General features: G+C 35.2%; 1 protein-coding gene across 1 annotated transcript; it reads right to left on the reverse strand.

Annotated features, from left to right (window-relative positions):
• Positions 1-1,046: 1,046 nt before the first annotated feature.
• Positions 1,047-2,084, reverse strand: LOC126079900 (olfactory receptor 5T2-like). The gene has a single exon (XM_049891258.1). It carries the CDS (start codon positions 1,989-1,991, stop codon positions 1,047-1,049), a length of 945 nt encoding a protein of 314 aa, XP_049747215.1. The 5' UTR covers positions 1,992-2,084.
• Positions 2,085-14,926: the final 12,842 nt, after the last annotated feature.

The following is a 14,926-nucleotide window of genomic DNA, read 5'->3' on the forward strand; positions in this document are numbered from 1 at the left end:
AAAAGCGGACGGTGAATTAGGAAGACAGAAAAATTGACATCTTTGAATTGTGTTGTTGTAAAAATTATTGGTTATACCATGAAATGCCAAAAGAAAGAGGAAATCTGTCTTGGGGAAGTACAACCAGAATGCTCCTTAGAAGCAAGAATGGTGAGGCTAAGTCTCACAAATTTTGGACATACTATCAGGAGGGATCAGTCCCTGGAGAAAGACGCCATGCCTGGTAAAGCAGAGGGTTAGCCTTTGTTGCACATAAGGTTGCTGTAAGTCCTGATGATATCTAGCAAAAACAACATGCAGAAGGCAGTTCTGTGGTGATACCACCAAGATGTAAAGCAGAGGATTGCAGATGTCCTCATAACCATGTTAGGCCATTATGACCAAGATGAATGGGCTTCAATTGACGTACATAGAACATGTTATCAGGAGGATCAATCCCTGGAGAAGGACATCATAGATAGTAGAGTGTCAGTGAAAAAGAGAAAGGCCCTCAATGAGATGGATTGACACATCGGATGCAACAATGGCTTCAAGCATAACATCCATTGTGGGAATGGTGCACCATCAGGCAGTGTTTCATTCTGTTGGACATATGGTTGCTGTGAGTGGGATCTGACTCGATGGCACCGAATGACAGTGACAATATACTAAATAACTATGTTTTATTTATTCCATATCCCAATAGATATTTATAAGCAAGAGAACAAAATATACAATAATTTAAAAAAGGATTAAATACATATATATGTGTATATACATATATCAGAATTATTACGGGTATGTGTGTATATATATATGTATATATAAACATGCGCACCTGCACATATACACGTGTTTCAGTATGAACATGTCAGAAGCAAATTGATGGCATAGTTTTTCTGTATGTGTTATAATAGTTATAAAAGATGAGGGTTGACTATGATTTTTATTTCAAAATTTTCAAGAAAAATAGAAAGACACTAATAAACTGAAACAAAAATTTCATCTTTGTCGTATCTTCACATGGAGGCATAGTCCATGACTCCTGAGCTTTTTCATTTTTAGTGCTAAAAATATACTTTATTGATAAACTGAATTCTCCCAAACACTTTTTTCATTGCTTCTTTTACGTCTTTGTTTCTCAAACTGTAGATAATGGGATTCAGCATGGGTATCACAACAGTGTAAAATATTGACATTATCATGTCATGATCCAAAGCAAAGCTAGAACTTGGTCTGACATAAGTGCAGAGGATTGTTCCATGGTAAATTGACACTCCAGTTAGGTGAGAGCCACAAGTGGAAAAGACTTTTCCTCTCCCTTCAGCAGAATGCATTCTCAGAATGGCCAACAAAATGAAACCATAGGAGATCAGGACAATCAGGATGGTGAATATCTCAATAGAACCTACAACGTAGATGAGTAGAAGCTGGTTGATGTGAGTGTCAGAACAGGACATAGCAAGGAGAGGAGGAATTTCACAAAAGACATGTCTGATTTCATTGCATGCACAGAAGGAGAGGCTAAAAGTTGCTCCTGTTTGTAAAGTAGCATGTGAAATCCCACCAACATATGAAGCAGTGATGAGTGGCACGTAGACTCTGGGTGACATGTTAACTGAATAGAGAAGTGGGTTGTAGATTGCTACATAGCGATCATAAGCCATTGCAGCCAAAAGAAAGCATTCTGTGGTCCCAAAAGTAACACCAAGAAATATTTGTGTTGCACATCCAAGGAATGAAATGGCTTTATGCTTTGACATAAAATTTACTAACATATTTGGGGTAATCACTGAGGAATAGCAGGCATCCAAGAAAGATAACACACCCAGAAAATAGTACATGGGGATGTGGAGCCGGGAATCCCCGATGACCAATATCACCAGTCCTAAATTTCCTATCAGAGTAAAGAGGTAGATTGCTAGAAATAGAAAAAATAAGATGACCTGAAGACCACGATTTTCTGTGAAGCCCTTCAATACAAATGTGGTGACTTCTGTGTCATTTTTCATGTTGACCCGTCATGGATCAAACTTCAAAATATTCATGTAATCACAATTTGTATTTCTAAGACAGGCATGCACAGTATTGTGACTCAAAGGAGTGTTAAGTCCATACTTATATTGGTTTTTCAAAAATGCATGATTTATCAGCTGCGATACCTAAGACAACAAGACAATGAATAAAGAGTCAGTACCATTCTCTGCAGAATCAAATGGAAGATAAAGACATTGAGTCATTGGTTAAAATCATGTCATTCCCAAATTAATTGGGCTAACTAGTTTTTTTATTAAATTATCTTATTCATTAAAAGACTTCTTTAAATTCATGTCATTTCCTAAATAAGTGGGTAAACTAGGTTATTTATTAAAGACAGTTATTTCTTCAAAGAAATTTCCTTCTCACATCAAATACTTGAGATAGTGTGTCAATGGACAGAGGATTAGAGTAGAACATTCTAGCTCTTTCAGCAATTGTTTAAAATTATTTGCTACAATCTTCTCACCTGTAAAATGAAGATATTAATGTTTATCTCCCATGACTGGGATAAACATTGAGAGAGAAAAATAACTTAATAAAATTTAATCTTTAAAATAATGGAAAATATGAAATGTTTGGAATCGAGTTGGTACTATAGAGTAGCACTAACTGGTACTGAAATATTTAATGAGCTACTCTCTGAACATTCTCCACTTTCATTAGTCGTTCTTGGGTTTTGCAGAAGAGACTTTGTCAAGATGCTTTCTGGGGAAAAATTCACTATAACTGAATGAAAAAAGTGTATGATGGTTTATGTTTCATTCATATACCTTTCTTAAATTCAATATATCGTGTTTTCCTTTTTTGGCTACACATTTGACTATTTCTATTTTTGACAATCTATATGTTTTTCTACTCCCTCAAGTGTTTCTGGTGAAAATATAAGAAATTATTGGAAAGATTAAAAAATAAAAAGAGAAGAGCAATCATGACATTCATGATTTCAAAGTATTTCTCATGAGGAAATTTCTTTCAAGTTTTTATTATTGTTTATGTGTTGATTGTGGACTCAGTGAAATAACAGCTAAGTCAGTTAAGTAACTGTTATCTAGGTATTAAAGTAGTTCATAAAATATTTTAAAGAATCATTCAAGTAGATATAAGACAATATTTAAGATTAAAAAGAAAGAAAGTGATGAATTGTAAAAAGAATAAATTAGCTATTACCTAAATGGCCCCATGGCTAAACAAATAAGGAGTCAAAGAGTTACCTGGTTGGAGGACATATACTATAAAGCTATTTTATTGCAATTCTTATTTTTACATATTCTCTCCAAGCTTCATCTCAAATTACTGTATCTACTGATTAGGAATTTTGAATCAGTCTTGTGGATACATGATCTGCTACAAACAATAATCTGTAAGCTATTTATATTTATAACCTAAATCAAGCTCCAGTTTTAGCACTTTGATCAGGATCTCTCAATAAGAGATAGTACTATTTAGATTAGAGTGATTAAAGGGGAACAAATCCAACTATCTATAGTATCCTCAGAAAAATAGTGTCAGAATTATCTAGAAAAATTGTCAGTATTTACAGAAAATATTTCCTTAGGAAGGTAATACATTTTAGATTGAATTACCTTTACTGGAAATAAAAACTTAAGGCAAAACAGACTAGAAGTCATAAGCCAGTTAATTATCTTAATATATTTGAAAGACTATAGAACCAAAAAATGTTTATAAACATATCATTTTATTAAAAAGCTGTTTCACTGAATTAGAAATTCCTAAATAGATTCCTTAGTTTGAGAACTGTCATGGGAGGGGCGAGAGGTGAACATGGGTATTGAGAAAGGGATATTGAGACAAAAGTATTCATGTAAATAAGATAAAAATATTCAATAGAAATCAAATACAAACATTGATAAATGAAATGAATTGATTATATTTTTAAAAATATTATTAGGAGTCTAAGGAAAAATGTGGTTTCTAATACAACTCTTGACATCAGTTCAACACTATACCTGAATTCACAATGGTACAAGGTAAATAACATAGGATTTAGAATCTGAAGATTCATGCTCATCGCTCAGTTCTTTGATTAGAAGCTGTGAGTGTCATTAGACTTTCCCTCTAAAGTTTACTCCTCCTTAAATTAGCAAAAAAGTTTAATGATGAAGCTATTCAGACACAATTTGGACGTGTATACACACACACATGCACACACACACACCAATTTCCTTTAAATATTTCAATTTTGGGTATAAATGAAACAGATAAATAAAATTGAAATTTTGTCATCAGATGTATTCATTTCAAAAATTAAATTTGGGTCAGAAAATTCACATTTTAATGAAAACACTGAAAAATATATGTACCCAGAAATTTAAGTACTTGTAATATCAATATGCACTGAAACATTATTTTGTTAGGATCAAATCAAATGAATCATATTATGATTAAAAAGTGCTCTAAAGGTGGATTTATTCATGTTCTTCTGCCTTTTCATATCATAAAAAGGTGCAATTTTTATTAGTAAAGTTTCATAAATATGAAATAAGCTTATTCTTTAGACGGTAGGAATTTTGTGACTTGTGTGATCCAGTGGTAAGAATAAAAGTCACCCAGATTGCAACAATAGATTTGTCACATTACATTGGGCTTAATTTGGCTTGCTATAAAGAAAATGGTAAAAGAAAAAAAAAAAAAGAAAAGGTTAGGGTCTTGAGTTAAACTTGGAAAGCTTTTCTGCTGTATGTCAGAAGTTAGGGTGAGCATGACTAAGTCTATGTTAGCACATTTAGAAAGGAGTCAAAGTCATAAAGAGAAAGTGATTATGATTATTGAAGAATTTAAAGGGCTCGATTTTAAGAAATTAATGCAAAGTCACTTCCATAAACATCATTTTAAGAGAAAGAAGATAAGTCCAGATATCTTGGGCCCAACATTGAAAGACTTATAATGCAAAGGAGAGAAATAATAACAGCTATCATTTCTTGTAAAAAGAGAACGGAATTTTCTGCACATTACTGTGGAGTGTGTTTATAGCAATCCTCACAACTAATCAGTACCAGAATCAAGATTCAATCCCAGCTCTCCCTGATCCCAAAGTGTATGTACTTTCCGTTCTTCTATACTGCCTCTTGGAACCCTGTTGGGGAAGTGGTTAAAGACCTTGGCTGCTAACCCAAAGGTCAGCAGTTCAAATCCACCAGCCACTCTTTGGAAACCCTTTGGGCAAGTCTATAGGGTCGCCATGAGTTTGAGTCTACTCATCGGCAATGGCTTTGGCTTGGTTTTATACTGCCTCCTATTACACTGTGTCTTAATTCTGCAATTGCCCCTTCCACCCATGATAAATAAAACCAAACACCATTCTTGCAGTGTTTGGGTATCTTCAAGTCATCAATACCAGAGAAATACTATGAATGAAGTAATAATCTGATCTGAATTCTAGATTTATTAACTAGCAAAATAAACATTATTTATTTTGCCCTCACTGTTTATATCGAAATATAAGCCTACAGACAGCTGAATAGTTCAAATATTCTTGCTTTCAATTGACATATTAAATTTAGACCTTTCTTCCCATTGTTCTTATTTGAAATGGACTATTTTCTTCCATCAGGAAAACTAAAGCATACATTCAATTTGGAGTCTCTTATTTACCTCTCTAAGTATATATTTCATATATTCTCTGTTCTTTTCTAGAAAGTATGGGTTTTAAATTATTGGGTAGAAATCTGAATAAATCAGATTTTGATGGATATATAATAATCACCAATGCAATACGGAAGAAATAGAGTTTTCAATACTGGGACTTCACAGCATATTCTACCTGAATATTCTAGGTTCTGTCTCCTAAATATTCTGCAAATGATCTGTTATGTTCTCTTACCTGTAAAATAGCATGTGCACGTTTAGATACACCAGGAAAATGTTTTACTTAGATCTTTTATATCCACTTGCTTGGCTGTTAACGAAACCCATAGGAGATGAACAGAGAGGAATATTCCCCAATTATCTTCTAGTTCAAAATAGCAACATAATGATTTACTCAATGATAAGAAAGTAAGTTGTTCTTGAATAGTATACCAAATCTTGACATTTGTTGACTGAATACAGTTCTTTGGAGTCTGATTTAAAATCATGCCTTAGGGAAAAATATGCTTTAATTTTAGAAAACAAATTTTAAGGTATTATACATAATCTTATATCATAGCTCTGACACTGGATTAGCACTTAGCTTCTCTGAGACCCAGGTTCCTCATACTGGCAATATAGCCCATTTTATATTGTAAAAAAATAATATGTATAGTAAAATATAAGAAGTGAGACTGTGATATATCAATTCCAGAATATAGCACAAGGGCTTATAGGTATCCATATTCATGATATGTCTACATTACTGAAATTAAACTGTGTTTGAAGTAAATAAGGCATAGATTTTGAGTTTATTAAAAGTCAAATCATTCAAGTGATAAGAAACACAAAAATATACTAGCTATATAGAGAAAAGGACATAATGTAATGTTGAATAATCATGAGAGGGGAACAAACAATGAGGAAAATGATTACAATAGAAAATACCACAGCAAGAAAGAACTGTCCGTTTGTAGCTGTGACAAAGAAGTAATATTTTAAACATCTCAGTCATAGCATCAAACTATCTTACGTATCTAATTCATACGGGTTTTAATTTGCATACATAATCACATGAATCCAGGTCTTAAAACAATAACATCTATGAATGGATAAACATTAATAACCGTTATTATTCAGTACAAAATTCTATTAGATCTTTGAAAATATATGTATTAGAAAGTGTTATTTTTAATCATTAAGAATTTGACCATTTTGCTCAAACTGCTTTTCTGATTAGAATAACTTGTGAAGAAATTTTTGTTAATTGTCATGAGGCGGGGTCGCAATGACTACTACAAAGGTGTCTTTCCACAATGTCTTTATTAGTTATTCATATTATAGGCCCACGGGTTCTTGGCTACCCTGGACACCAGAGATCTCAGTTCACCAGGGGAAAGCAGAGGGAATCAAGCCACCTAATGGCAAGTGAAGGTGGTGCTTGAGCGTTGTTGTCTTCTGGTCCAGGCTAACTCTTGACCACGCTGTCTGTCATCGTGGCTTGGTCAGGATGGCTTGGTTGTCAAATTGGCCTCGATCCTCGAGAAGCTCTCATGGATCTCTATCACATCTCTTGAGCACAAGGGCTTATTATCCCTTAGCTCTCAATGTATGGCCAAAACACCGTGTATTGGGTCAGGAGTGAACTAAGAGTAAGCCCTGGTCAGCTGCCGCAGCCCACTGCTTCCTAGTTCACTGCATCTCAACACTTAATGTATGACCGAGAGAGCAGAGCAGGAAGAAATGTGTTTTAGACTAGGAGGAAGGTCGAGAGTAAGCCCGGGCCACCTGCCTCAGCCCACTGTTTCCTGACATCCTGGACCCTAGTCCTCAATATATGACTGAGATAGGCAATATCTCTAGGGCTTGGGAGTGAGCCGGGTGGAGCTGCTGCAGCCCACTGCTTCCCAGTCTGCAACGTATGACCGAGTTGGCTCTGGTTATGAGTACCAGCAAAGTTGAGTCTTAGTGTCCCTTCTCTGTGAGCCCATTGGTTGGTACTGGTAAGTCCTTTATGATTTAGTATCTTCTGTTGATGAGGTTCTTTTTCTTCTCTAGGTTGCATTGTCTTCTTCATCTCCTTTCTTCACATGTTGTTTACTTCTACATTTGGTTTCATCCAGCCTGCTCTCCACACTAATGCAGTTTTTTTTTTTGTTGTTGTTGCCTATGAATATACAGATGTCTGACATGAGGTTCCTCAAGCTCATCTAGACTCTAATGGACAAGAACACCTCTATTATATGCTAGATAGAAATTATGAGGCCTTCCAATTCCTTGATTTTGTGTTTGAATTAAAATAATGCTGAATCATGTTCACTGCTCTCTCCCTCTTTTTTAGTTATTGATGCAGCAGAAAAGTCCTAAACCAGAGAGAATGAGGATGTATGGAAAATAACGAGATACATGATCATAGTCCTTCAAAACAAAATTAATTTCTCAAAGAATCATTAGTGAACATAACATGGACTTTCAATGAGACGAATTTAGGGTGTAAGTTTGTGTAATGCAGTTTACTACTCTTCTGAATCTGGGAAAGTTTGTTCACTTTTCTTATTCTCAGGCTTTTGGAGGAATTCAGTGTGTGTTCCACCCAAGATTTACACACTGACCATGCTGTCTGACCAGGAGAGCTCTGCCCTTTTAGAATTGAGTGTGAGCTCTAGCCTGTCCTGCAGTACAGACTGTGGGCTGTTGTGGCAGCTATTTGAAGCTTTTGTAGCCTTTCCTAACTTTCACACCTTTGCCCAGATGGTGACTTTTTTCATGACTGCCATGTATCTCCTGTCTCCCCAATACCCTCCCCAGTGTTGCTATGGCTGCTCAGGTACAAGAAGTCATGGCACCACCTTGGTACAGAGATAGGCATTACCTGGAAGTCTGTAGGTCTTAATGCCCAGTAGGGTGAACTTTGAGCACAGAATACCGGAGTTCAGAGACAAATTGTTTTTCAAATCTTTCTTCATTTCAAATGTCTGCTTGACAGAGATGCCTAGCTAGTTAATTGACTTGATTCAGAATTTCAAAATAGAATTTTAACAAATGATATGTGCATGTATGTATATCTGGGTACACACTTTCTGCGAACTTTGAGCCAAGTATATTTTCATTCATCCTTAATTCAAAGAGGTCTCTGTATACTCTGTATTGAACAAATTTCGTAGCTAAATAATGTATAATGGGCATATATTGTGTACATTTTAATGGGACTATTGCATTGATCTCTAACAAATAAAGAGGTGTAAGATTTTCCATTGTCTCAGTTCACAAAATATTCCAAATGAGATGTGGAAGACCATATCACGAACACCCAAAGATGTCCATTCCTAATTCCCAGAAACTGTGAATAGATTACATACATGGCAAAAGGCACTTTTCTGATATAATGTGTTGAAGGATTGTTCAGGTGCCCCAATGTAATCACAAGAGTTATTAGAAGGCAAAAACACATTCAGGAGAACCCAAGAAGGAGATGGAATCAGAGGTGAGAGTGATACAATAGATGACTGTAAGGGGCTGGTAACCAAGGAATATTTGCAGAATCTAGAGGCTGACAATGGCAGGAAACATTCCCCTCTAGGGTATCCAGAAGGAACACATTTAGCTGACACCTTACTTTAAATACAGTGAGACTCATTTTGGACTTCTGATTGCCATAACTGTGAGATAACGCATTTGCTTTGCTTCTGGTCATTAAATGTGTGGTAATCTGTTACAGAATAGGAAACTAATATAAAAGACAACATAATTATTTTTAGAAAATGTGTATGTGTAAACCAAATTTAAAGGTAGAAAACACTACAGTTCTCATTTTGACCTTAATTAATTTAACAAAATATTTAGCGCTGAACAAAACTTCATAGCATATTTCAGTGTATTACATTGGAAGGAGTCCCCGGGTGGTATAAATGGTTAATCACTTGACTTCTATCTGAAAGTTTAATGGTTAAAAGAAAGACTTAGTACTCTACTTCTGAGAGACCATTGAAAACCCAGTGAGGAAAATCTAATTGACACCTCTGGGATTACATTGACTCAGAATTCACTTGAGGACAACTGCTTTGATTGTTTATTTAGTTAGTTATTCATTCATTTATTTTTAATTGCATTGAAAATATTGTAATGTGAGTTTACCCCTTTGCTCCAGTGGTATTATTCTAGCCAGGCCCAAAGGAATAGCTTTCTACTGGGAAACAAAAGTCTCTAACTGCAACCTGGTGAAGCCAAACACACCCATAATAAAGTAAGAACAAACACATAAGCAAGTAACCTAAAAATCTTAAAGACTATTGGGATCAGATTGTAGCTGATTTTGTCTCTTGAGACCTGAAATACCTGTCAAATATATTGATTTTTGTCACTTTGTTATGAACTCAGGAAAGTGAATCCTTGTCCAGTGTGCTCAGATTTGTCAATGATCTGGACACCGGTCTTTGAGAAAGAGAAAATAACTTCATTATAATCCACAGATGAAGGAGCTGGGAGGAAACTCTTCAGATGTGACTCGGAAGCAGGGCTTATATGTGATTTGGCCAACAAGGTGTCTGCCACGCAGGTGTACTGGGGAGGGAAAATACTAGAAGGCAGTCAGGAAATAGAAGGTGACATGGTTCTTGTTAGACCTCTCGCTTCGGAAAAACGTCCAGGTGATGATTTTCATTTTGATTCATTCCAGTTGTTACCACATCCTCTACTGAGTTCAATTAATGGTCACATCTGGCCTTTCTGGGCATGCAGGGGTGGGCCAAACCTGACTTCGGCTAGTTTAAGGACTGATAGAAATTTACTGGCATTCTTAGGGTCAGGTTACACCTTCAGCTATTCTACTTATTTATGTCCAACTTTGGAAATTGATTCACTTATGTGAGTCTCACAGTTCCTGGTTTTAGATTATGTCTGACCTTCCTGAAAATTTCATAACTTTATTTCCTAACACTGCCTTTACCTCTCATGTCTTACCCACTCTGCCTCACTCCTTCACATCTTAGTAGCACTGTACATATATAGATATAACTCCTATGAGTATTATTTTTTCGCTGTTGTTGTTAACTGTTTCTTGGGAATTGTTACCTTTTAAGGATGATTTTTTGGTCTGATAATATTTTTACCCAGAAACACACTAAATAAAATGAGTTATTTTTAATGTTATGGTTTATTACAAAGACAATAAACTCTACACAATAGTATTTAGTATGAGAATATTCTATGGAAAACTTTTAAATTTATGTCATGATAAGATGAACATACATTTTTCTTTGTGTATGTGTGTTGAGAGAGAGGAGGAAAAAGGTAGAATGCTTTTATGTTTATTTCAGTCTGTTGTGGCACGTGTCCTCTTTCAAAGCATTCTAGGCTTAGTGTTTATTTCCTTCTGCATGTTTGCTTTTTGGGATTATAAATTTATTTTAAGTGCAAGACAAAAATTGATTAAAGAAAAAAGGTGATAGAAGAAGAAAATGGTGCAAAGGGTTAGGAATGGATAATATGGTACAAAAAAAAGAAAATGTAAAATTATAATAAAACGTCTAGTCCTTGGACAAAAACTGGGTGTACCAAGGAGAATGATCGAACTTTCTATCATCTTACAAGGAATGATTTTCATATATCTCCACCACCCACTTCAGACTTTCCTGTCTTAGTTTATAGGCTATGATGCTGTTGTTATTTGAGTTCAAGTTTATTCTAACTCTTGACAACCCCATGTGTACAGGCTGTCCATGGCTGAAATATTAAAGAAAAAACATCAACAGATCATTTCTTCCTTGATACCATAGGTTGGATTCAATCTACCAAACTTTAAGTTAGTGTAAACTGTTTAGATCACCTATTTAGAGAGTATATAAAACAAACCTTTTAATAACTTGCATTCTATTTATAATGCATATTTATTTACTTTCAAATTGTTTTTTATTACAAATGTAAGTTTGTTTTCATTTTATAATCGAAATATTTTTCTATCTAGGAATAGTGGGTATTTTTAATTGGGATAAAAATTCGTCAATAATTTTTGCATTGAAAGTAAGATTTTTTTTCTTAGCTATTTAATGCCTCTTCATTGGCTTGCATATTTAATGCCTCTTCACTTTACAGCAGATTTTTCAGGAGCAAAATGAGATTCTTAATAGAAGATAGTTGTAGTTATATATTTACATTAGTTTGAGCGGTTGGCATGGGTTATTCAGGAATGTCTTCAGTGCATCCTTCACATCTTTGTTCCTTAGACGGTTAATGAGGGGATTCACCATTGGTATCACTAGGGTGTAAAAGACTGAGTCCATTTTATCAGTATCTAATGCGGGGTTGGAACTTGGTTGCAAATACATGAAGATTAGAGTCCCAGAGAACACAGTAACCACTAAAATATGAGAAGCACAGGTGGAAAAAGCTTTTTGTCTCTGCATTGAGGACTGTATCCTCAAAATGGCAAGGATAATATTAATGCAGGATATTAGAACAATGATCATGGAGAAAAACAAATTGATCCCTGAAAAGGTAAACACTGCTATTTCTGGAAAGTAAGTATCAGAACAGGACAAGGCTAACAAAGGGACGTTAACACAGTAAAAAGGGTTGATTACATTGGAAGAACAGTATGATACAGAAAACACACAGGAAGAGACAGTCAGTGCTGTGGTCAGACTGTAGAGGTATATGAGAGATACTAGCAGAAGGCAGATTTGCCGAGATACCACCACTACGTAGAGAAGAGGGTTACAAATGGCCACATAGCGATCATAGGCCGTTTTGACCAGTATGAAAATCTCTGCCACAACAAAAACAATAAATTCACCAAGTTGAGCTGCTCAACAGTAGTAAGAGATAGTTTTCTTCTTAAACAAGAAGTTGGCCAGGATTTTAAGGGCAATGATGGTAGAATTGCCAAGATTCATGATAGTCAAGTGTCAGAGGAAAAAGTACTTGGGGTTATGAAGCTGGGAGTCAACACTGGTGTGGGTGATGATGCACAGGTTCCCCACCAAAGTCGGCTCATAGATTGCCAGGAAGCCAAAGAAAAGGGGGACCTGGAGCTCCGGACGGTCTGAGACTGTCATGAGAATGAACTCAGTCACCCATGTGAGATTTCCTGGCGCCATTTATTGTGTTGCTTTTGTCTTTAAATGGGAAAAATCGAAAGAGATGAATACATGTAAAATAAAATTTGCTCTTAGAAGGTTATTCCTTGTCAAAGTTTTATTTAGAATCACTTTACTTTTGTTCATAAACACTTAGGAGTCCCAGATCTTAATAGTTTTCTCTCTGCCTTTTCACAAATTTCAGAAATACAGTCACCAGAGAACAACTGAGGACTGAGGTTGGTTCTTTGAACTGTTTGCCTGAGGTATTTTTTCACTGTTAAAAGTAGTTTAAATATTGGCTTTGACGTATACAGATGCATATACATATATTTAATTTCAAAAATTATCACTGTGTTGTCAATTAGCATCATATTCACTGCTTTACATTGTGAATAGAATCAAGTTTATTATTTTTTTCTTTACCATGTCTTCATATCTTCCTGGCTTTCATCCACAATGGAAGAAATTAGGGCATGTAATTACTTTCATTCTTTATACACCTAACTGCTAACAATAGAAGTATAAGAATGTGGCTAACGTAGGGTATAAATAATTAGGATTTCAAAAATGCTCAAGAAATTCCTGAACGTTGACATCTGCACAGAGAAAATGTGAAATTCTCAGTTTATCATTAATCTCATTGGTAGAAGATAAAGTGTAGTATCTTTCTATTTTTGTGCTCCAAATGCTATATGGTATTGTCATAACTCATTACAGCTGATGTTTTTCCAGTAACTCTACCTGGATTAAGATTATCTGGTAAATATTTCCTTTCCTAAAAATATCAAATTCATCATATGTAAAAAAGCAATATGCTAACTCTCCATTCTCTTAGATAATCAACACTGATCACTGATTTTTTATATATTTTTTCACATCTCCTTTAACAATGCTCAGTCTCATTTATCAGTAGCCATTAAGACAGTTATTAATTTATTAAGACATTTACCTAAGTCATTACACGGCTGTCACTTCCACTTAGCAATCCATGGTCAAGGATTGTAGTCACTTGAAAAAGAGACAGAGAAGAAACCATTGCAGATCTGAGTTTGATTTGAATTGATAGAGCCTTCAATATACTTGACCCTCACATCTAGAAATAAATAATAAAAAAAAAACCTGTTGACATCAATTTTGACTCATATCTACCCTATAGGACAGAGTGGACCTGCCCATAGAGTTCCCAAGGTAGGCCTGGCCAATTCAAACTGTTGACCATTCGGTTAGCAGCTGTAGTACTTAACCTCTACACCATCAGGGTTTCCCACCTAGCTTTAGTAGTAGGTAAAACGTTTGGTTTAACCTACCTGTGCATAAAGATCTGCTGAGATCCTCTCCCAAGTTTACCCCCTAAAGCATGCTAGAAAGTTTTACAAAGGTCTGAAGTTCCTGAAGACCTTCACAATAATATACGTTTGTTTCTAGGCCTCAGTCCCTGAACATGAGGACTAGAATTCCCAGAAAAAGGTCTGATTCCCCAGGGAAAGAAAGACAAATTGAATGCTCTTTAAGCAAAGCACCACTCAAGATTTCAGCCTAGGGAGATAGCCTAGGGACTTGTTTAAATTATCACATTGAAAAAGAAACACATGCAGTAATTCTGTGACACGCACGAGCACACAGAGACACACACACACACACATATATATACATACATATCCTTCGAGTCTCTGGCCAGTGCTCCTGGGTTATGGATGAAGAAAATCCAAAAGTTGGCAAACACAGAATTCAACCCAATGGCCAATTTTAATGTGAGTATTGAGGGTAGAACATAACACAAAACCTCTTTTCCGATGTCAAGCACTGGTGTATTCGCTGTAAAAACCAGATGATATACACCAAATTCAAAACATGAAGTTTGTAAAAAGGCTGAATATCAACTTTTTATTCAAATCATTAAAGTGTAAATCATATCTAGTACCATTTCCAATTTTTATATTCAGCTAATTTGAGTAAAAACTGTATTTTTTTCACACTAACCTACAATCTTCTTTCAAATAATGAATAAATACTGCAATTGAATGCTATTACAATTATTTACTTTTCCTGGGGCATTTTCTAGACTATAACCTTTATAAGAGAAGGAATATATCTGCTTATTCTGTCTTTTTATTACCAGATTCTAGAATAATATGCAGGAAAAATTATATGTCCAAAAGTTATTTGTTAACCAACTCACTGACTGATGGAATGAATGAATGAAATACACATCCTAAAATATGAAATAAACATCAGAATTTTGTTCC

Source organism: Elephas maximus, chromosome 7 (assembly GCF_024166365.1).
Source record: "Elephas maximus indicus isolate mEleMax1 chromosome 7, mEleMax1 primary haplotype, whole genome shotgun sequence".
Taxonomy (NCBI): Eukaryota; Metazoa; Chordata; class Mammalia; order Proboscidea; family Elephantidae; genus Elephas; species Elephas maximus.